The 24,488-nt window shown below is 43.3% G+C and overlaps 1 protein-coding gene across 2 annotated transcripts in view; it reads right to left on the reverse strand.

Moving 5' to 3' along the window:
- Positions 1-24,488, reverse strand: part of LOC309559583 (ceramide kinase-like) — a 69,909-nt gene that overhangs the window by 39,371 nt on the left and 6,050 nt on the right. For both annotated transcript variants that reach the window (XM_082262905.1, XM_082262904.1), the window contains exon 2: positions 13,413-13,514. In XM_082262905.1, coding sequence (XP_082119031.1) covers positions 13,413-13,514 — 102 coding nt within the window. The remainder of the gene's footprint in view (positions 1-13,412; positions 13,515-24,488) is intronic.

The following is a 24,488-nucleotide window of genomic DNA, read 5'->3' on the forward strand; positions in this document are numbered from 1 at the left end:
TGGATGGGAGGAGGTGACTGTAGTTGGATGCCACTCCAGGTAGCATGGCCAAGCAGAAAGGATCTCAATGGGAACACATTTTCATAGTCTAAATGTGTCTGTAGTAATGGATTATGGTAGCCATTTTTGGTTAGCCCATGCTGTATATCTAGACTCACTCCAGAAGTGGTTCTGGCCAGCTCAGTATATTCCTTTGAAAAAGGCCCGGATTCTTTCCTAGTTGTACATAATATAACTGGGTACTAATATTTATAGGTAAAGTTGATCCAGGGAATATCCGATTGCCTCTCTGGGGATCAGGAAGGAATTTTTTTCCCATGCTGTATCAAATTGGATCATGCTTTGCTGGGGTCCAATCAAGCTTTTTAGCTACAAAGCTTAAATTGTTATCTGATCAGTAGTCATACAGAAGCCATATGTTTATTTTGCCTTCATTTTTATAAGTGTATTGTGCAGTGGCTATGAGCCCATTCTGATACCAGGAAGTGAAGCAGCCATCTTGCCTCCTTTAGTGGGATGTACACAGGCTATTGCAACAGCTTGCCTTAATTAAATCTTACTATTTACATTTCAATACTTAGCATTGCTTCCACTCTGTGAGAGAAAATTATCACCTGAATAGTCTCATCTATGCAGGCACTCAGTAAAATTCCATGGTAATGTAGATCCACACCCCTGTAGAGCTACATTAAAGCTCAGGTGTGTTGAGGCGGTGAGAAAATAATAGCGTTGACGTCACTTGAACAGAGAATGTGGCCAATCAAGGCCACAACATAACAAAGATCACATTTACCTGCAGGCTGAGGAGAAAGCTAGGCTAGGTAAATGACCTGCTTCAAGTTGCTTTTGGCTGGGAGCTGCACACTTGTCATTGTGAGGTATAATCTGCTGTGGTCTCAGAATCTCACATTACATTAGAGGCTGGAGTGTCCATACCGGATAGTCTATCCTCACTGTATACACATGGAAGCGTTACTAAGCAGGTTGCTAGGACGTTGGCAGCTGGGCCACAAAGCATCATTGGTGGTCATTGTACAGGTGCCTGCCTTCACCATAACAACCAGTGACATTATGCCAATAGCAGCTAATGATGCACAGCGCTGGGCCACAGTTTCATTGTCTGCTGTGACAGCATCCAAGCAGGGGCTGACTGGTAACTTTCAGGCCCAGGGGGCAAGTACAAACCAGAGGCATGATGCAGCAACTGGGCCTCCCTCCCTTTCTCCCTCTTCCCCGCCTCCTCTTGAGGCCCATTCCAGGCTGATGCTCCGCTCCAGGTACTCTTTTCTCACCGGCCGAATCTGGGTTCCTGACCTGGCTAGCAGGGGCAGTTGGGGGGAGCTGGGACAGCTCAGTCGGGGCTTCATGGTCGAGGAGAATCTCCAGTGGGGCATTGAACCGGCCTCACAGTTTACACCATCCATGCTGGGGGGGGGGGGGGGGCTGCGCTCTGTCCTTGTCTTCATCCCTCACTCAGTAGGTCAGCAGTGGGGACTTTTTACTTCTCTTCACCAGGAACCCTTTAGGCATGTCTGTGGCAGAAGCGGTGAAGCCTTTTTGCAGGGCATCAGAGCGGCCCGGGGGGCAATTGCCCCCTGGCCCAGTCCTCCCCTGCATCCAAGCAACCAAAGGAGCATTGTTGGACATAAAAACATGGTGGTTTTCAGGGGGGAGGGAGAGGTGGAGTGTTGTCAACCTTGGGGTGGGGGCAGCAAAAATGGCCGCCTCAGGCAAACTCCTGGTTATAAATACGTTTTAGAAACCTGTTTCACGTGTCAGTCACAACTCTTAGGCTCTGATCACATATATGCAATTTGCATGTGTTTTGAACCGCATCCGATTCGCATGACATGTGAACCGATAAGATGAATACGGCTTACTACACACCACACGAGTTAATCCCTTCCTTTGTGAACACTTAAGACTCCTAAAGAACAGTTTTTGTTCCTATTTTGCTCTTATAGACTCACTGGACCCTATCGGTATGTCGGTACTTTTTTGTTGAAGTCCTTTTGACATGTGAACCAGCAGGCTTTTCTATGAAGCTGGTTCATATATTTGTGGTGCAGTGGCAGTGCAAATTTGCGGCAAATTGAAAAAGAGTCCTGTGCATTTTCTGACCAGTGCGGTTCGGATGCGTTCCCATAGACGGGGCATGCTGGGTCGGTCACATCACAGTCAGACAGCGGGAGCCTTCAGTGCAAGCTAACTTTTTTTTTTTTCCGAGTCAGTGGTGGGTGTCGTGATTACCACTGGATCTACAACGGGGGACATTGTTTATGTTTTTTTTTAATAGAGGAATTGTCAAAAACTGTGTCTGTGTTTTTATTTCTTTTTGAAACTTTTTTTGGTGAATGAGTAGCGGTACAATGTACCCCTACTTATTCACATGGGGGGATTTGGGGGCCCTCTTGTTGTAGGGGGCTTCCATATTCTGATAAGACCCCTGCCCTCAAACCCCCACAACCACCGCCAGGGTTGTAGGGAAGAGGCCCTTGTCCCCACCAACATGGGGACAAGGTGCTTTGGGGTGGGGAGTCAGAGCCATGTTGAGGGCATGTGCCCTGCTATTGTCCAGGAGGGGGGGCGCTCACTTGTCCCCCCACTTTCCTGGCCTGCCAAGCTGCATGCTTGGATAAGGGTCTGGTATGGATTTTGGGGGGGGGGGGCCCTATGCTTCCCGGCCTGCTCCTTACCAACCAGCAACAAAATGAACATAGCCTGACAGAACTGTCACAATATGGTGGGATGTATGAATTCTCCTGGTGTGAACAGGCCCTAGTGACTGTATAACCTCCTGACTCTTCAGTGGTCACTGTGTGATACTGGGAACCTCTGCTGTTTGAACACCACTGATGCAATCTTTGCATGGTAGTACACAGGGCAGATTTCCTGCTGGTGACAACAGTGGACCATGGCTGTGTTAACATGGTCACTTGTAGTCTCCATCAGAAACACGTGGGACAATGCATGAGCACTCTATCATAATAAAGTATATATAAAAGATAAAATAAAATAAGTGTGAGTGTGTGTGTGGTGTATATGTGTATATGTATATGAAGTGAAGTGCAGCAAATATGAAACTCCAGTAATTTTCCACTTCAGGGAAGGGAGATATAAAAAGATGAAGACTTTCTAAGAATTTGCTGACTTCACTTACTTACCTCAGTTCACTCAGAAAAACGAGTAAAACATGCTGGTAAAAACGTCACGGTCACTGCTGTGAATGTCACCTCTTACATTAAGCTGTCCCTTCAAGCCATACATTTTAGTAAAGGGTAGGACAGTTGTGATGGTGACATTGTTGAGAAGTATACAATGCCCTCCAGAAACCCAAACTCATTGAACATTTTGTCCTCTTTCATCATCTGGCTTTTTGAAGGTCCTAGAAGAGTAGAGACTGAGGCCTACAATGCCCGCAAGGAACCCAAACTCATTGAACATTTTGTCCTCTTTCATCATCTGGCTTTTTGAAGGTCCTAGAAGAGTAGAGACCGAGGCCTACAATGCCCTCAAGGAACCCAAACTCACTGAACAGTTTGTCCTCATTGTTCTGGTTTTTGAAGGTCCTAAGAAGAGTAGAGACTGAGACCTATGACGTTTTGGGCCCTACTTATTATAAGTGATGCTCACGTTAAAGTGGACCTTCCATGAAAAATGTTAAGTCCACTTTACTGTTAGTGAAAAATAAACACCTCATCCCTGGCCTCTAACCTTTCCAGGAGGTGACGTCACCGTTGCTCTGGGAAATCTGGGAAATCACACAAGATTTTACCCCGGCCATTGGCAGGACTGGATTTTGAGTCCCTAGTTTTCACAGGCAACCGGTGACATCATCTATAGCTGCAGTAGCTCTGAGCTCAGCAATGCTGCTACGAAGAAGACAGTGAACCATGTATGCAGGACTTTGAGAACCCGTTCCTGTTATAGTGGGAGTGAGCGGCAATGGCTGGGAGTGTCTTAGCAACATCCTAGCAACAAGGCAAGACAGGGTAAAGCCATCTCTGGCATATTTTTTGCTAGGCTTCGGGAGGTACGTAAATGGCCTACACCTATAGCAAGGGTAGTATGGTGTACAGGTGAACAAACCCTTTAAAGCAGAACTAACCCCATAATTTTAACTGTTTGCCAAACCTTTTAAATCCATTTTAAAATTGCATTACTTGAATGACAACTGTCAGGGCTGCTTGTGCCCTCATTCGAACTGTCAAGCCATCAAATGGCTGATGTCATAACTGATCACATATGCAGCACCATAGCAGTTGCAGATTAAACAGAAGTTAATTTGGCAACTTCTTCAGATATAAAGGATAGGAGAGTTTAGATTTAGGATAGGAGAGTTTAGAATTGTGAATGACGCCCAAAGTCCCCAGGCGGCGCATTGCTCTGCACTGTAGAGAATGTCCAGTTTTATGTGCGTTGTGTTAATATTATACAGGATTTATAAAGCGCCAAAGGTTTGTGCAGCGCTTTAGAACATGTTGGCAGCCCATTCAAAATGAATAGTCTGCCGAAACGCAACACAGGCCAACACGCAAACACCACACTTATGTGTTTCCATAATGCACTGGTGTGAGGAACACTCAAGGTGATAGAGTTACCTATGTGGCTATAAATGCTGGGTATGTGCCTGACACTCATTAGAGCTGAAGAAGCTACTTGGTTAAGTGAAGAGACATCTTCAACATTACAGAACACGTCTATATAACTAAAGCCCACCATAGACAGAATGGAATTCGGCCCATTCAGCCACTAACTGGACTAATTTCAATCCGTCTATGGGCTGGCTGGTTGTACTGAAGTTAAGCAATAGGTTGACTTTAGTACAACCAGGGTGTTAGGTTTTTTCGCCTGATCACTGCCGTATTCTGATGGTGGGGAAGGCTCCCCCACTCCCCCTGCCAGCAGAACACAATAGCGCAGCAGAAGGGATTCCCCCATCAACACTGATTGTGTTGGTGAGGGAATCAAGAAGTTTTCTTTCCTTCAATACAAAGACCATTCATTTAGCTCTTATTATAGATTTTAGGGAAGTTAATTGGCCTAAACTAATTTCCACCCAATAATTATATCAAATCTTTAGCTTTTAAAGAGAGTTGCTTCACCATCTTTACACGCATGTGACATCACAAGTTCTTACAGGACATTGGCTCAATGTGGAGAATGACTATATCCACGATAAGTTTTGTAACAATTTATTATAGGACTGGCCCACCCAAAGTGATCATTTAGTTTGTAAGATTTCCTAAAGATTCCTACACTGGTAGAATTAAATTTGAGATTTTTCCTTTTATGAACATTCACTCGATTTTTTAATGGGTAATAGGGTCAAATAGATGTTCTATTCAACGGAAGTGACAAGAACATTAGAAGGAGCAGGATAGAAATTCTCTCTTGAATTAATAATTTTTTGTATATGGTTTTTGTTAAGAAAAGTCCATTTAATACAAAATCAAATGTTAAAAAGAAACTACTGTCTTTTAAAAAAAATAAAAATTAAAGGCCAGGTTAACACCAGGATGTGCTATGGGAAACCCGCGTTCTGTGCACGTTTCCCGACACGTGTGCGAAACAAAAGTGGCAAAATCTATCCAATAGAGACCAACCAAAAATGAAATATTAGCTCTTGGTGGACTGATCCTTTAAAAAATGAATGTACTAGTGCCCATGACATACCGTATATACTCGAGTATAACCGACCCAAATAAAAGCTGAGGCACCTAATTTTACAACAAAAAACCGAGAAAGCTTATTGACTCGAGTATAAGCCTAGGATGGGAAATGCAGCAGCTACTGGACCCAACTGGACTACCACGAGACCGAAAACAGGCGCTGCGGGCATGGTGCAGGGGCTGCGGACATGGTACAGGAGATGCACGGCTGTGGGCATGGTACAGGAGATACAGTGCTGCGAGCATGGTACAGGAGAATCCCCTGTACCATGCCCGCAGCCCCACATCTCCTCAGGCTGTGGGCATGGTACAGGAGATGGTACAGGAGATAGTACAGAAGATGGTACAGGCATGGTACAGGAGATGGTACAAGAGATGGTACAGGAGATGGTTCAGGAGATGGTTCAGGCATGGTACAGGAGATGATACAGGAGATGGTACAGGAGATGGTACAGGCATGGTACAGGAGATGGTACAAGAGATGGTACAGGAGATGCAGGGCTGCGGGCATAGCACAGGAGATGCAGTGCTGCGGGCATGGTACAGGAGACTCTCCTGTACCATGCCCGCAGCTCTGCATCTCCTGAGGAGATGCAGGGGCTGCAGAGGAGTCTCACTTACCTTTCCGCGAGGCACCTTACATTTAAAAAGGGCACAGCCCGGCGCCAACACGTCACCGCGCGTGCGCCATCTACCCAGAAAAAGCCGAACGTGTATGGGCTTTCCCGAGCGGTGGCGGCGCATGCGCACTGCACCAAAGAACAGGTAAATGGGACCCTGACTTAAGTATAAGCTAAGGGGGGCTTTTTCAGCATAAAAAAACATGCTGAAAAAGTTGGTTTATACTCGAGAATGTACAGTATATAAGTAGTGTTGTCTTATTAATATTTAACATAATGTAATGTATTTTATACCAGTATAACACATCAGTCTTGGATATGCATTACACTTGGTGACAGGCCAGATCGTGACTAATACACAACAAAATGTCCTCCATAATGAATGTTAGGTCTGGGCAGGTGTGTACATCCTGTAATATAAATTAATGTGGCACGTGTGCTATGGATGACAGCTACAGAATGTTAGTCAGGCTAGAACAGAACAGATTTACCAAGAATCCTGAGCCTACTAACAATATATCTACCACATCTGAAGGAATAAATTGAATGGCTGACTAGACAATATAAAAACTTTTAATTTTTACCAAGTACACATACGTATACATTACATAGTGATACGAAATACTCTTCAATGTTTTGGAAACAGCGGGGAAGGGTTAGAACCCATGGTGGGTTTTCCAGGTATTCAGTACTTCTTTATGTAATTTCCTGCAGGAGCTCTAGGGGGCGCGTGCGCGCCGCTGGAGGCGCGTTAGTTTATTGATTGGCTACAGTGCGCCACTGGAGGCGCATTCGTTTACTGATTGGCTACAGGGGGAGCCAATCAGCGAGTCCGGCGGAACCAATGTCCGCTGGCCACCCGCAATCGTTCCCAAGAGACACAGAATGGCGGTCTGCCTATGTAAACAAGGCAGATCACCATTCTTACAGGGAGAAAGAAAGAGATCTGCTAAGCAGGAACACCGATCTCTGTTTTCCTCAGTCAGACCATCCTCCACACAGTTAGCAAGCACTCCCTGGAACACATTTAACGCTTTGACCCACCTGTTGTTAACCCCTTCCCCGCCAGTGCCATTGGTACAGGAACAGTGCCTATTTTTTAGCACCGATCACTGTAATAATGTCACTGGTCCCCAAAAAAGTGTCATTTAGGTGTCCGATTTGTCCACCGCAATTTCGTAATCCCAATATAAGTCGCTGATCGCCGCCATTACTAGTAAAAAAATAAATACATTAAAATTGCATAAAAATATCCCATCGTTTGTAGTCACTATAACTTTTGCGCAAACCAATTAATATACGCTTATTGGGATTTTTAGCAGAATAGAAATTGGTCTAAATTGAAGAAGAAATTTGATTTTTTACATTTTTTTATTGGATGTTTTATGTAGCAGAAAGTAAAAATCATTGTTTTTTTTTTTTCAAAATTGTCACTTTTTTTTTTGTTTATAGCGCAAAAAATAAAAATCGCAGAGGTAATCAAATACCACCAAAAGAAAGCTCCATTTGTGGGGGAAAAAGTACATACATTACAGCATCGCACGACCGTGCAATTGTCAGTTAAAGTAATGCAGTGCCGTATTGCAAAATATGGCCTGGTCATTAAGGGGGTAAACCTTCCGGGCTGAGGTGGATTAATGCACACAGGTAGACAGGGTCGCTGATTGGGGGGGATCACCAGTCCTCCTGTAGGGGGCCCGGGCACACAAGGGGGCCCCAACAGCATGCAGGAATTGGTGCGGTGCGAGTGGACGGGTAATTACAGAAGGAAGCCCTGTGCGGCTCTCTGCAGCAGCTGAAAACCAGTCCCCTCCCCCCCCCTCCTGCCAGCTTTCAGCTGCTGCAGGGAGAGACACAGACACAGGGCATCGTTCCTGTACTTACTTCCCCTACACGGATCCTCCTCCCTGTTCTGCTTCTGATCCCCCCCTTCTGACCCCCCCCTCCCTATGTGCCCCCCTTTCACTGTATTTATACATTGTAATAAATAATTGAACAAAATTGTAAAATAAAATAATTGTAAACCTTTTTTTTTTAAATTATAATTTTTTTCTAAACGTAAAAAAAACAAATAAAAAAGGGCTAAGGCTACGTTCACATCTAGGCGTTGCTATTTTATAGGCGTTTTACAGGTGTTTTTTTTATAGGCGTTTTTACAAGCGTTTTACAGACATTTTTATAGGCGTTTTTTGCAGGTGTTTGGAGGAAGGCATTGACATGTAACAAAAACGCATGTAATCTACCCAAAAAAAAGTTCATGTACTTTTTGGAGCGTCAGGCGTTTTGCTCAAGGCTCAGATGTGAACAGGGGCCATTGAAATGAATAGGAATTGTCTTGCTGGGCGTTTTTAAAGCTGATCCTTAGAGCTGAAAATCGCCCTAAAAATGCCTACTTAGTCACACAGGTCCTCTGTTATGTTTGTGTCCCCTAATAATTATTTTAGTGTATGTAGCACCCTCCTAGACGATTTGTTTTGCTCCATCTGCTTATCAGGGTTGCCTGATCTGTTAGTTCTGCCTGTTACATGTGTCCAGGTGTGATTTACTTGGTCTGAGGGAGTGTCCCCACTGTATCCAATAGGGGAGCCTGTTGGACAGTGGAGGAAATCCAGCCAGTGACACACAGGCTTTTGTGGCAGTCCCAGTGGGAGGGCACTCTTGCAGTGCATCCTGGGAATGAGCATAAATACTGAGGGGACATGTGACAGGGCGCCTTTGGCGGGAAGCAGAGTCCCAGGAGGAGGGTGACGGCTCTCTCTCCTCCTGTCAGAGAGGGAAAGTGGTCACAGGCAGTCGGCCTGGTGAGCCAGGTGTGGAGCTGAGCCATAGCGGTCCTGAAGAAGCTGACGGTGGAGCTGCAGGCAGAGCTACCTCAGAAAAACTGTGTCTGTGAGTACCAGGGGGCTTGCCAAGGAAGGGGGACCACTCCAGGGGGGTCAGTGGACAGAGGGTCAGCTCACACAGTCAGTGAGAAAGGGGGTGCCAAGTAGAACCCTGAACAGTAATCTACCAAATAGTTCACTGTTCAATACTTTACTTCAGTGGCAGGGTGAAGCAGCGGCCTTGCCGCATTCAACATAGATAGAAGTACTCAAGATTGTGCATAGTTTGCTAAATTGGAGTATCCCACTCATCCCTTCTCCCATCCAAGTTCTAATAAACTACAAAAAAACAAATCTCCTGGACTGTTTACTGACTGAGCCAAGGACTTAAAGTGTTAAAAAGTGTTAAAAAATGACCGGACCCACCGGCAGCGGGGAAACCGGATCCTCTCAGACAGGAAGTCGAGTGAGGGGGGGGAGGTTTCTGTGATGGGAGTCAGTGCACCCACTGTGCTCTTCCAGCATGGTTACCATGATGTCAAAGGACAGCTCCCAGTCTCTGCTTATAATCATGCTCACCATCATATGACCATTGTGAAAGCCAATCATAGCGATTGCATGTTCAGAAAGTCCCTCCTGCCTCCCGATGCTTAGACCCAGTTAAAGGGTTACAGATACAAGGCAGCAAGAGGTTAAAAAAAGACAGGAATTTGCCTTCTATATGACTGAGCATTGCTTCCCTATATTCACTTTGCTAAGTAAATATTTTCTACTCCTTTAGTAAATTAATCCTAATCTGTAGTCACGTAGATGAGTAATTTAACCATCCTAATAAATCACAACTGATATGTTGCTTCAATGCACAGCAATTAAAGTATAACTAAAGGCAGAACTTTTTTTTTTTTTTTTTTTTAGATAGAGTGGAGATGGATTAAAACCCCTGTCAGTTTTTATTGCTGTCTGTGTCCCCGTTAAGGAGATTCCCCCTCTCACTTTGACCTGTTTACCATTATCATTGAAAGTGAAAGTAAAAGAAAGTCCCAAATTTTGGGTTGTCCCCAGAAATCTTCCAATGGAGACACTAGTTCTGGTGATCTGGGGGTCCCCAAGGAATTTTTGCAGGGATTTCCTCTCACTTCCTGTTTGGCTATGGGACAGGAAATGAAGGAAAATCTCCCTAACAGGACACAGATGGCGAAAAAAAATTTGACAGGGGTTATAACCCTCCCTTACTCTATCCAAAATAAAAACTACTTTAATCATTTTTGGACTGATCCACACAGATATACTGTGGCAGAGTGGTCCTCCTGCGCGTAATGACGTACTTGTACGTCATTTCGTGCACCCATCTGGGGCGCGTGCACATGCCACCGACAACCCGCTCCAGCTGTGATTGGACACAGTGGGAGCCAATCAGTGGGTGGGATGTTCACAGGCACCCCGCGATACTTCCTGAGAGACAAGGCAGACCACAGTTCTGTGAGAGGGGAAGATGGAGATCTTGTATTTCTGCTTAGCAGGAACACGGATTTCTGTCTTCCCCCAGTCAAAGCACCCCCACACAGTTAGAAAGCATTCCCTAGGAACACATTTAACCCTTTAATCGCCCCTGATGTTAACCCCTTCCCTGCCAGTGTCATTAGTACAGCGAGGGTGCATTTTTTTTTAGCAACGATCACTGAATAAGTGTCACTGGTCTCAAAAAAGTGTCACCTAGTGTCAGATTTGTCCGCCGCAATGTCGCAGTCCCGCAAAAAAACGCTGATCGCCGTCATTACTAGTAAAAAAAAAGAAAATGACATAAATTCATTCTATAGTCTGTAGACACTATAACTTTTGTGCAAACCAATCAATATACGCTTATTGGGATTTTGATTTACCAAAAATATGTAGCAGAATACATATTGGCCTAAATTGATGAAGAAATTATATTTTTTACTTTTTTTTTTATTGGATATGTTTTAAAGCAGAAAGTAAAAAATATTGTTTTTGTGGATGTTATGTTTAACCCTTTAATTGCCCCTGATATTAACCCCTTCCCTGCCAGTGTCATTAGTACAGGGACAGTGCATTTTGTTTTAGCAATGATCACTGTATTAGTGTCACTGGTCTCAAAAAAGTGTCGCTTAGTGTCAGATTTGTCCGCCGCAATGTCGCAGTCCTGCTAAAAATCTCGGATCGCCACCATTACTAGTAAAAAAAAAATAAAAACAATGACATAAATTCATTCTATAGTCTGTAGACGCTATAACTTTTGTGAAAACCAATCAATATGTGCTTATTGGGATTTTGATTTACCAAAAGTATGTGGCAGAATACATATTGGCCTAAATTTGATGAAGAAATTATATTTTTTACTTTTTTTTTCTTGGATATGTTTTAAAGCAGAAAGTAAAAAATATTGTTTTTTTTTTTATTGTTGGTCGTTTGTTTATAGCGCAAAAAAAAAAAAAATCGCACAGGTGCTCAAATACCACCAAAAGAAAGCTCTTATTGTGGGGAAAAAAGGACATCAATTTAGTTTGGGTACAGCGTCGCACGACCGCGCAATTGTCCGTTAAAGTAACGCAGTGCCGAATCACAAAATAGGGCCTGGTCATTAAGCAGCAAAATCTTCCGGGGCTTAAAGTGGTAAAAAAAAAAAGGTTTTACTTTTTTTTTTCTTGATGGGTACCCTTGGGGAGGGATCTGGGGGTCTAAAAGACCCCAAACCCCTCCTCTGCACTTAAAAGCTTTCAAAACGCCAAGTTTGGCTGTTTTGAATGCTGTCATTTTTTTTAATTTGGCTCCGAGACATCATTTCCGAGTTTTTGCATGGAGACCCGATCAGAGCCAAATGCGGCTTTGATCGGGTCGCTTGCACAGTGCTCCTTGGGATATTTAAAGCTTGGGAAATCTTTTTGTATCCAAATCCGGCTTTAAACTTTTCCACAACAGTATCTCGGTCCTGCCTGGTGTGTTCCTTGTTCTTCATGATGCTCTCTGCGCTTTAAACGGACCTCTGAGACTATCACAGTGCAGGTGCATTTATACGGAGACTTGATGACACACAGGTGGATTCTATTAATCATCATTAGTCATTTAGGTCAACATTGGATCATTCAGAGATCCTCACTGAACTTCTGGAGAGAGTTTGCTGCACTGAAAGTAAGGGCTCTTTCACACGGTCCGCCTCCGTAGGCGGATCCGTGTTGTTCAGCGGGGATCGATCCGTGATCCCCGCTGAGCCGGCGGATGACAGCTCAGTCTCCGCTTGCAGAATGGAGAGGGAGGTGTCTCAGCCCCCGCTGCCCTCTATGGGGGATCGTATGAGAGCGGACCGCCTGTCCGCTCTCATCAGATCCGATCCGCTCAGATTACTGAACGGATGGGAAAATAGGGTTTCCATCCGTCCAGATTTCACTGACAGGATCGGATGCGGATGGCAGCGGGTGTCAGCAGAGGTGTCTCCGCTGACACCCGCTGCCCCATAGAGCTGCATGGAGGATCCGATCAGATCCGCCTAAAAAACTGACAGGCGGATCTGATCGGATCGCCCGTGTGAAAGAGCCCTAAAGGGGCTGAATATTTTTGCACGCCCAATTTTTCAGTTTTTTATTTGTTAAAAACGTTTGAAATATCCAATAAATTTCGTTCCACTTCATGATTGTGTCCCATTTGTTGTTGATTCTTCAGAAAAAATTACAGTTTTATATCTTTATGTTTGAAGCCTGAAATGTGGCAAAAGGTCGAAAAGTTCAAGGGGGGGGGGGCGAATACTTTCGCAATGCACTGTATATCGGTTTTGCCGATAATCGGTCGATCCCTACGTGTATGGACTGCCTAAGTGGGGATGAATGCAAATCACTGTTCACAGCGCAGTGGTACTAAATAAAGGATGATGAGATTTTTGGTGTCATTCCTACATGCGGCCATGGGGCAGTAAAACCAAGCAGGTGAGCCATTGTTTAACCCCCCTGATTGCCCACTTGAACACATGCCTGTACACGTGCCATGCGATATATCACCTTCTAACCACCAGAAGATCTGCGTAGTTATGAAAGGATTCGGGTTGCACAAACCACAAGACTAATAAATGCAGATTCAGTGGGGTTGACAAACAAGTCCTGACGAGGCAGAAGTAATTGTCAACAATAAAATGGCAAAGGCCAATCAGAATGCAGCGTAAGCTGTTAAAGGTTTTGGGAAGTGTTCTCCTACTTAAAAGTGTGATTCATCGCCTTCACCTTCTAAACTTGGTAATTACACACAGGATGCAAAGCAGACAATAACTTCCTCCATTCCAGTGTCGGTTTTACCTGTGAAGAGGTTGCTGGGAGCATTGATTGTCTTTGTCCGTTGTTTGCTGTCACCTTGCTGAACAGAGACGATTTCATTCACGGGAACAGAGACCGACTGACCTGAAAAGAGAAAAAGAGAATTTGAAAGTTTTCACGCAATATACCCACCGGGCATAAATATGAGAATAGGGAAGTAAACTGGTAATTGATTACAGGAAGCTGCTGAGATAAAAATGATTATTCAAATAATCTATGTTGGTAACTGGTCAGACAGGACATTGCGAAAACTTTTTATTTCCTTTTGCATACTTGCCAACTGTCCCGTTTTTGCCGGGACAGTCCCAGCAAATACGAGCCTGTCCCAGGTAATTTACATTGTCCCTGGAAGCGCCCGTTAAATGTTAAGCAGAAGTAGTGCAGCTGAATGGGAGAATTATTCCAACTCTGCTACTTTGGCCTTAAGTTTGAAATTCCCATTTTAATTTCCTGTAATTCTCTCTTTTTATTGAGTAGACTCTATAATCTGATGATAAGTAGGCAGAGATTAATTATGCGGAGTGGGTGGAGCTTCAGGGAAGTGGGTGTGGTAAGTAATTGATAGCTGTGCTGCAAAGTGTCCCTGGAGATTTTTTTCAAATGTTGGCAACTATGCTTTTGGATAAAGTAGGGAAGGGTTAAGTCCCCCACCAATCCCCTACCTGGTCAGATTTGTATTTCTGGATGCGTCCTTGCTAAGGAGAATTAGCCTTGACCATTATTAAACAGACAAAAAGTGATGGGAAATCCCAAACTGTACATAGTTAGGCCCCTTTCACACGGGTGCACCGCCCAACGGAGTTCGTTCTACTCAGTGGGGGATCGATCCGCCAATCCCCGCTGAGCAGGAGGATGACGGCTCCGTCTCCGCTCTGTGTGCAGAGACGGAGCTGTCAGATCCCCGCTGTCCTCTATGGGGAGAATGGATGAGAGCGGACTGCCTGTCCGTTCTCATTCGATCCTCCAGACATATGGAAAATAGGGTTTCCATGCGTCCGGATTTCATGGACAGGATCAGAACGGATAGCAGCAGGTGTCAGCAGAGAGGTCTCCGCTGACACCCGCTGCCCCATAGGGATGCATGGAGCATCCGATCAGGTCCGCCTGAAAAACTGACAGGCAGATCGGATCGGATCGCCCGTGTGAAAGGGGCCTTATATAGTTGGTTAGGTTGAATAAAGATATTGGCCCACCCAATTTAATCTGAGAAAGTGTGTATGTGTGCAACTACTGTTTCCCATATCCCTGTGCACTATGTTCGCTAAGAAACACATCTAAAAGTTTTTGTTTACTCTCTGCTGACACCACCAACTGTGGAAGGGAGTTCCACATCCTTACCGCTCTAACAGTAAAGAACCTCTTACGAAGTTTAACACTAAACTGCTTCAATTTCGATGTGTGGCAACATGTCTTCTTTACAGACCTAAGATTAAAAAGTTTCCTGTTTCCTGATTAAAAGTTTGCAGGCATAAAATATTGCAGGCATATCCCCTCTTAAGTGTCTCCTCTCCAGGGAAAATATGTATAATGTTTGTAGTCGTTCCAGTTCCCTTATTAGCTTGGTTGCCCATCTCTGGACTCTCTCCAGTTTAAGCACATCCTTCCTGAGAATTGGTGCCCAGAACTGGATGGTATACTCAAGATGCAAACTTAACCAGGACAATTGGTGAGAGTAAATTTTGCAAAAATGGAACCGAATCTTAAGGTCCTAACTACTTGCCGCAGTGTAAAGAACTTATACTTGCGGCACAGTGGCACTGCTGCGCCAGATCACATACCTAGTATGTGATTCAACATTTCCGGGACTGGGGCACGCATGCGTGTTGCCAGTAACCCGCTCCTGCTGTGATTACACACACTGGGAGCTGATCTGTGGGTACCGTGGACTTGATGTCCGCTGGCACCCATCGATCGTGAGGCAGAGAGCCAGAACAGCGATCTGCCTATGTAAACAAGGCGGATCACCACTCTGTTAGTAGGGAAGGCATGGATCCTGTGTTCCTGCAAAGCAGGGACTTGGATCTATGCCTTCCCCTAGTAAAAGTACCTCCCCCACAGTATACAAACACACTAGCTAGGCACACAGATAAACCTTTGATCGCCCCTGATGATTAACACTTTCCCAGCAAGTGTCATTAGTATAGTGACAGTAAATATTTTTTGCACTGATCATTGTATTAGTGTCACTGGTCTCCAAAAAGTGTCAGTGTCGAATTGTCCCCCCAGTTCCATTATAGGTCGCTGATCGCCGCCATTACTAGTAAAAAATGAAAAAAATGAATAAATAAAAATATCCCATAAGTTGTAGATGCTATAACTCTGCTCTGCTTTGGCTCATATTCAATAAACTTCGGGTAAAAATCTCTTGGAAAATGCAAATAGTGAGTCCATTTGTCTTTGGTAACTCAACCCTAGTGTGTCTCATAATGCTGACTAACCATGCATAGTCACAACAGAATTCAGCCTAACCACATTCAATTGCAAACTTCCAGAAACTTTCCTCTTAAAAAACAAAAAGACACATTTTATACTTACCCCTTGTATGCAAAACTGACAAAAAAGTTTTGACTATATATACATTTTATCTATAGGTTTTGACCTGTCATTTATAAGGGCTGTATGCCACACAAAAATCGCACCAAAGAAAAGCATATACCTTATTTACCAAACACAACGTTTTGGTAAAAAGTTGTCATGTTTTTTGGTGTGCTGCAATCCACGTTGGCAAAGTGTGTTGGGATGAATGGCAGGGCAGTGCACCAAAAGGAAAAACACGTGTGTTTTGCAGTGCAGAATGCATGCAATATTGCGCACATTCCCACAGAGCACAGATGTGAACAGAGCCTAATGGGCCTTACCCTCTATACAATTACTTTAGATTTTTTCCTTTAGATTTACCAAAACCATATAATATGAGGCGAAATCTAAACACTTTCAATTTGTATGCAATCAGGCCGGCCCTTGCACTACATAGTTGAAGGTAAATCTAAAGGAAATCTAACAACAAAAGTTGTATAGTGTGTATAGCTTAAGTGAGACCCACATAGCAGAATGCCATCGCTTCAGATACCATCACTATGTAGCCCTTCCAAAACACTAACCAGCCTTCACAAAATTCTCAGCCCAGGCCCTACAGCTACTAGATATGGGCGCAGCGGCCTCTTAAATTCCATGGTCGGTCTGTACACGTGGCAAAAATAGCCATCCAGAGGAGAATGGACCCCGCCATAGGAAGAAATAGGCCCACGGCATGCTTGCACAGTAGTTGCATACCCATTTTTCTTTTCTTTTTTTCTTTTTATTTCTCCCTTTTAATATCACTAACTTCCAATAAGTCCTACTCAGCTTCCATATAATTCCATACATCCTACTTGTAATAGTTTTTCTAATTTTCCCAAATTTGTATGTAGACACTAGTTGTTTTAAAGTCTTTCCTCTTTTTCCACCTTTTTAAAAAATTATCCACACATTCTTCATCTCTGCTACACATATATTCCATATAATTTATGTAATCTACTCTCCTACACCATTCCCTAACTGTGGGGGCTGCAGGTTCTAACCATCTTTTTGGGATCGTCCCCCTTTGTGGCGTTACGTAGGCTTGGCACTATTACATTTCTATAAGATTTTTGTGGCCTATCAGTTTTATGAAATAAAGAAACACAGGGTCGTCCCCAACTACCTCATCTGTAATTTGGGTAATAATATGCTTTAACCAAAAATTACGGATTTTGGGGCATACCCATTAATGCAAAGCTGTGCAATGCTAAGCAGGGCCACTAAGTGCAGATCTTTAAAATAAAATGTGACATATGTACAAGATGTAAATATATATATATACATCTTGTACATATGTGACATTTTATTTATGACTTGCAACAGAAGTCCATGTACTGTATATGTATATATATATATATATACAGTATATGGACTTCTGTTGCAAGTTGATAAATCAGGGCCTGTGTTGTTTCTTTTACACTAAAGTGAGGTGTTACCATAGCAAATAATGAGCCCTAACAAAAGACTACCCAGAGTCTGCCCCTTATTTCCAGCCACAATCTAGTCAATCAGGAAATTGTGCCTGGAAGTAGAGGTGTTGTTTCCATAGACTCCAACTAACTCTATTTGGCATCCTCGTGCTAAGAGACCTGAGACACTAAATAGCTATTTAAGTCAATATGTGATTTTGGGATTATCACTGTTTTATCTTTGATAAGGGGTGTGGATTTTTACTATGTGCTAAAAAAAAAAGCAAATACTTTGTTAAGCAAGTTTGTAACTTTAGGAATGGTCTTTTTGCACTCGAAGGATCGTGTGCAATAAATGTGCATTTTTCCAATACCTGGAGGCAATGTTCTGGTATAATCTGGAACCATAGCATGTGCACATTATAAATATATAACAGTCAAATAGAATGTATTTAAAGTCATTCTGTAACTCTGTCAGATATGGCACTTTTGCACTGCAAGTACCGGCTCGGCTCTACTCGGCCCTGCTTGGCCCTGCTTGGCCCGGTTTGCTTTTCCACTGCTGGTACCGCGTGGTACGGTGTTGGAAGGGTTCGGTACGGTACGGTATGGTTTGCTTTTCCACTAAAGTAGTACTAAAGTTAAGTGTGTGGGATAACAACGGGGTGGGTGGGATTCTCTGACCAATCAGTGGCTAGTGGTGACTGCATGCAAAGGATTGTGGGATATGGTACCGGGTATGGTACCTCTTGAAACCACAATCGAGGTGGTACTGTTTTTAAAAGCCGTACCGTTCGGTTCCATGCAGTGGAAAAGCGCCGCCGTACCGTACCGAACCGTTCCTACACCGTACAATGCGGTACTAGCAGTGGAAAAGCAGAAAAGCGAGCCGAACCGTTCGGTTCCATGCAGTGGAAAAGCGCCAATAGAGATATTGGTGACAAGCCCCGACCGCCCCTAGTGAAAAAAAAAATTGGGTACCAATCTGCAAGCTTGGCTGGGTTCCAACTGGCCACATACTAGCTTCACTACAAATTGCAGCATAAATACGGTACATAAACTCAAGGCAGCCATTGATGTCAATGGAGAGGGGTCTCATTCTCAAATGTTTTTCAAAAGTACTTAAAAATTTAGAATTAGGGCAATCCTTACCATACCGATTCCTATATCTTTCTCGGTCTGTCTCCTGGCTTGGTGGAGGATGTAGTTCCATCCAATGCCCATAGAACCCTACTAACTGTTTTATTATTTTATGCACGTAAGGCCATTCTTCTTCAGTGGAAGAAACCTGCGCCCCCCACTGTGGCCTTTTGGAAGGGCCTGGTTATCTCAATGATCCCATTTTTTAAGGCCACATATATATCCCAGGGATGTGAAAAGAAATGTACTAAGGTTTGACAGGCTTGGTAAGATTCCTCTTCCACTGTGGGGTGATAATTTACAGTGTGGTATTGCTATATTGGGGATTGTATATTACAGACAGTAACCTAGATTAGCCAGTTGGACCTCTAACGTATTTGGTATCCTTTAACTATGTGAGATGCTGACTGTTGTAAAATCCTTTTAGCATGGTACTGAGTTTTAGAGGGTTTGAGAGTTCTTCAGACTCTTATGACACTGGAAAATGTATACTTTCATTTATCTTCATACTTCTAGCTCCTGGGTCTACAATATAAGTGGGGAGACGAAGTTGAGGGTTGGGGGCAGGGGGTGGATGGGTTGGGATACCTTATATTTTTGTAGATAGTAGATTTATGTTTTTTTAGAACACCTAACTATGGGTGTGGTTTTGTTATTCAGCCCTGCGTGGCCTAAGTTATGGTAACCTCGACTGTATTGTTGTCACCTTGCTATTGTTTTGTCTACTGAATAACATCAAAAACGAAATAAAATTCAAAACGAAAAATTTTAATTTTAACATTTGATTTTGGAATTAAATTTCTCAAATAAAAACCACATACAGAATCTCACAAAATTGAGTACACCCCTCACATTTTTGTAAATATTTTATTATATCTTTTCATGTGATAATACTGAAGAAATGACACTTTGCTGCAATGTAAAGTAGTGAGTCTACAGCTTGTATAACAGTGCAAATTTGCTGTCCCCTCAAAATACCTCAACACACACCCATTAATGTCTAAACGGCTGGCAACAAAAGTGAGTATAGCCCAAGTAAAAATGTCCAAATTGGGCCCAATTAGCCATTTTCCCGGTGTCATGTGACGCTTTGGTGTTACAGGGTCTCAGGTGTGAATGGGGAGCAGGTGTGTTAAATTTGGTGTTATTGCTCTCACTCTCTCATACTGGTCACTGGAAGTTCAACATGGCACCTCATGACAAAGAACTCTCTGAGGATCTGAAAAAAAAGAATTGTTGCTCTAAATAAAGATAGCCTAGGTTATAATTGCTGAGACCCTGAGCTGCAGCACGTTGGCCAAGACCATACAGCGGTTTAACGGGACAGGTTCCACTCAGAACAGGCCTCAAGAAGTTGAGTGCACGTGCTTAGTGTCATATCCAGAGGTTGTCTTTGGGAAATAGACATATGAATACCACCAGAATTGCTGCAGAGGTTAAAGGGGTGGGGGGGGTCAGCCTGTCAGTGCTTGGATCATACGCCGCACACTGCATCAAATTGGTCTGCAGAAGGAAGTCTCTTCTAAAGATGATGCACAAGAAAGCCCGCAAACAGTTTGCTGAAGACAAGCAGACTAAGGACATGGATTACTGGAACCATGTCCTGTAGTTTGATGAGACCAAGATAAACTTATTTGGTTCAGATGGTGTCAAGCGTGTGTGGCGGCAAACAGGTGAGGAGTACAAAGACAAGGGTATCTTGCCTACAGTCAAGCATGGTGGTGGGATTGTCATGGTCTGGGGCTGCCGACACTGGGGAGCTACAGTTCATTGAGGGAACCATGAATGCCAACATGTACTGTGACATACTGAAGCAGAGCATGATCCCCTCCCTTTAGAGACTGAAGCACACAGCAGTATTCCCACATAATAACGACCCCCAACCACACCTCCAAGACGACCACTCCCTTGCTACAAAAAACTGAGGGTAAAAGTGATGGACTGGCCAAGGATGTCTCCAGGCCTAAACCCTATTGAGCATCTGTGGTGCACCCTCAAATGGAAGGTGGAGGAGCGCAATGTCTCTAACATCCACCAGCTCTGTGATGTTGTCATGGAGGAGTGGAAGACTACTCCAGTGGCAACCTGTGAAGCTCTGGTGAACTTCATGCCCAAGAGGGTTAAGACAGTGCTGGAAAAAAAATTGGTGGCCACACAAAATATTGACACTTTGGGCCCAATTTGGACATTTTCACTTAGGTATGTACTCACTTTTGTTGCCAGCGGTTTAGACATTAATGGCTGTGTGTTGAGTTATTTTGAGGGGACATCGAATTTACACTGTTATACAAGCTGTACACTCACTACTTTACATTGTAGAAAAGTATCATTTCTTCAGTGTTGTCAAATAAAAAGATATAATAAAAGATTTTCAAAAATGTGAGGGGTGTACTCACTTTTGTGAGATACTGTACACTGTTAGAGATTAGGTGATTCGAGAAAAATTTCCCTTCCTGCTCCTTGGAATTTTCTCATCATTAAATTAATGTAGATTTGACCCCACTAACGATTAGGAAATCAAACGAACATTCTTAAAGAGAAGGTAAATGGCTTCCATTTTTTTTTTTTGTCAGACCTGCAAAGTGAAGGAATAATGTGCACGTGAAATTAACCTGCAAACGAAGCCCTCGTTGTCACCGCTGGGGGCCACATCCATCTTCACCCATCTTCCTTCCGGGGCCGCAGACTCCAGCTGTGTGACTGGCTGGAGCCGCATGACATCACTCCTACGCATGTGCGTGGGAGCCGCCGGTCACGGCACAGGGCTCTGAAGAAACGGCGCGGGTGGCCGTAACTTCACAGCGCATGTGCCGATGATGTCATCTGCCGCAAATACAGTAAATATATCCTAAACAGGGCAGCTGCCAAAGCTAGCAGAATATTAGCATGAATAAAGAAAGGGATGTATTCCAGAGATAAGACTATAATCCTTCCACTTTATAAAACTCTGGTCCGACCGCATCTGGAGTATTCTGTCCAGTTCTGGTCGCCAGTCCTCAGGAGGGATGTGTTGGAGCTGGAGAGAGTCCAGAGAAGGGCAACTAAGCTAATTAGGGGATTGGAGGACCTTAATTATGAAGAGCGTCTGCAATCGCTTGATTTATTCTCCCTGGAGAAGAGACGCCTGAGAGGGGACATGATAGCAATTTACAAATACCTCAATGGTGATCTCAGCATAGAAAAAAAGCTATTCAGTCGAAAGGATTGTATGAGGACTCGAGAAGCGTTTTAACCTCAGGCAACGCAGGGGGTTCCTTACTGTTAGGGCTACAAGATTGTGGAATTCTCTACCACAAGAGGTGGTTTCTGCGGGAAGTATGGTGGCTTTTAAAAGACTCTTAGACGTACATCTCAAGGATCAGAACATTCAGGGGTATGAGAGATGATTAGGGTCACACACACCTACACAGGTTGAACTGGATGGACTATTGTCTTTATTCAACCTCAACTACTATGTAACTATATATACAGTACCTATAGATAAGCTTTAATATAGGCTTACCTATAGATACAAAGAATCAATGGAAGCTTACTTCCTCTTTAAACACAGTTTTTTTTTAATACATTTCTACTTGCCAAAAGAAGCAAAAGCAGACATCAAAGGAGGCCTTGTCTAGTCATTCCTGTGGTCAGCTGGTGGGAGCAAAGTGCATTTAATGAAATTGCACAGCTGAATACAGTGGCATACTGTTCATTACACTCAGACAAGAATGATGAGTAGGACGAAGGGACTGGGACGATGGGTGGGGGATGGATTTAGTTGTTTGGGAGGGGGAAGGGGCCAAACTGTTGCCTCTGAAGAGTGATGGCCTGATGTTGGCCTGAGGTGAAAAATAGTCATTTTAGATATAGTATATTACAAGGAAATCTATTTTTAAAAGAAACTCAAGCTGGCCAACACTAGTGGATTTTCTAACACGTGAGCAGATTTATGCAAATTAATTAAATTAATTGATTAAATTTAATTAATTAATTAATTAAATTTAATTAATTTGTGCAAATTAAATGTAAAAAAAAGAAATTCTTCAAAATTTTATTTGCTTTTAACATTCTCTTTTGGAACAAATGGATTTTCCCAAACAAAACCTGCATATGCTATTAGACATTCATTCCTTCAGGAAAAATTTCCCATCCTGACCCATCCTGCTCAACAACAATTGTAAATGTGACCCCACCAACTTTTAGAAAGGTGTATGAACTTATGGTCAGTTTAAACAGTGTTTTAAAGGGGCTTTCCATTTCTGTCATTGAGTATTGTCCAAGTGAATGAAGTCTTCCAGTTTGACCAATCGTTGAATGGCTTAAAGTAGAACTATAGGCAATTGATTTTTTCATCTTTGGATAGAGTAAGGGAGGGTTATATAACCCCTGCAAGATTTTTTTTTCGCCATCTCTGTCACATTGGGGAGATTTCCCTTTACTTCCTGTCCCATAGCCAAACAGGAAGTGAGAGGAAATCCCTGAAAGTAAGAGAATTCCTTGGGGACCCCCAGGTCACTAGAACTGGTATCCCCATTGGAACATTCCCCATCTATTACTTTTCTGGGGACAACCCAAAATTTGGGGATTTTCTTTAACTTTCGCTTTTGATGATAATGGTAAAGAGCGCAATTCGAGAGGTTGAATCTCCTTAACCTCTTCCCGCCCACGCTATAGACGAAAGATGGCTACACACGGGCCTAAATTGCCAAGAGGGCATCCATGTATGTCCTCATGTGTATGTGCTGCCTGCATGCCCCCTGCGGGGGCACTCTCTGTGATCAGCGACTCGGCTGATCACAGACCAGAGTAAGGGGCCAATCCTGGCCCTTTACAATGTGATCAGCTATCAGCCAATGACAGCTGATCACGTGATGTAAACAGGAGCCAGTAATCAGCCTTTTTTTCGCCTCACGCTGACAGCATGAGGATAAAAAAAAGAAGCCAATAACTGGCTTGTGTTAACGGGATGTCAACAGACAACCATTAATGTCTAAACCATTGACAACAAAAGTGAGTACACCCCTATGTGAAAATGTCCAAATTCGGCCCAATTAGCCATTTTTCCTGTGTCATGTGACTCGTTAGTTAACGTTCGTACTGAGTTACACTTTAACTTTTTTACCCCTAGATTTGCAGGACCTTTATACACATACTAAATTGTGAATCAGATGTGTATTTCCTGAGGATAACATTGTCCTCCAGAGTTGGGAGCTAGATAATCTACAGATGTGTATTACAATGCATTCCTTTATTCCTTTCTATACAGTGTTTACACATATGGGTGTCTGTTTGAAATCTCTATTTGTTCTTGACACTATAAATTCCACTGTTCTATTCACTAATTAAATCTACAAACCTAGATTAATGGTCAACCAGAGCTGACACAATGGTAGATCAACATCCTGCTCTCAGCACTATTTACAAGGACAAAGGCAGAACACACAATTCATGGAAACCTATATTTACTATTTAAGGAACAAACCAGTATGAATTTGCGGTCAGAGAAAGTAGACAACTCCTCTAAAAAAAAAAAATGCAATGCATGCGAGGCAATGTGCTTTATCGTGTGGTCATTATTACTGGGCCCAACACAGGAGAAATAATTTCTGCTCTATTTTTTATACTGCAATCCATATCATGCGGTGTGGTGCGCTGTAGTGCTGGTACACTGCGTGTACAATGGTACACTGGTACAATTTGTACAATGGTTTTTGGTGCATTGTAGTTGTACCAATGCTGGTACAATGCCTTGGGTGGCATTTAAAATGCATAGCAACACACAAGCACAGGTTGAAGTGGACTGCAGTAAAGCTCATGGTACAAGAGCATGCTATGTTTAAAAAGGCCCTAAAGGGAACCTGTACATGTGAAGTATGAAGGCTGCCATTGCTAAACTCTTCTTCTAATAATACCAGTTCCTTAGCCGTCTTGCTGATCCAATGGTTTCAGTAGTTTCTGCATCACTGAC

The sequence above is a fragment of the Pelophylax lessonae genome, assembly GCF_965119305.1.
Source record: "Pelophylax lessonae genome assembly, chromosome: 7".
Taxonomy (NCBI): domain Eukaryota; kingdom Metazoa; phylum Chordata; class Amphibia; order Anura; family Ranidae; genus Pelophylax; species Pelophylax lessonae.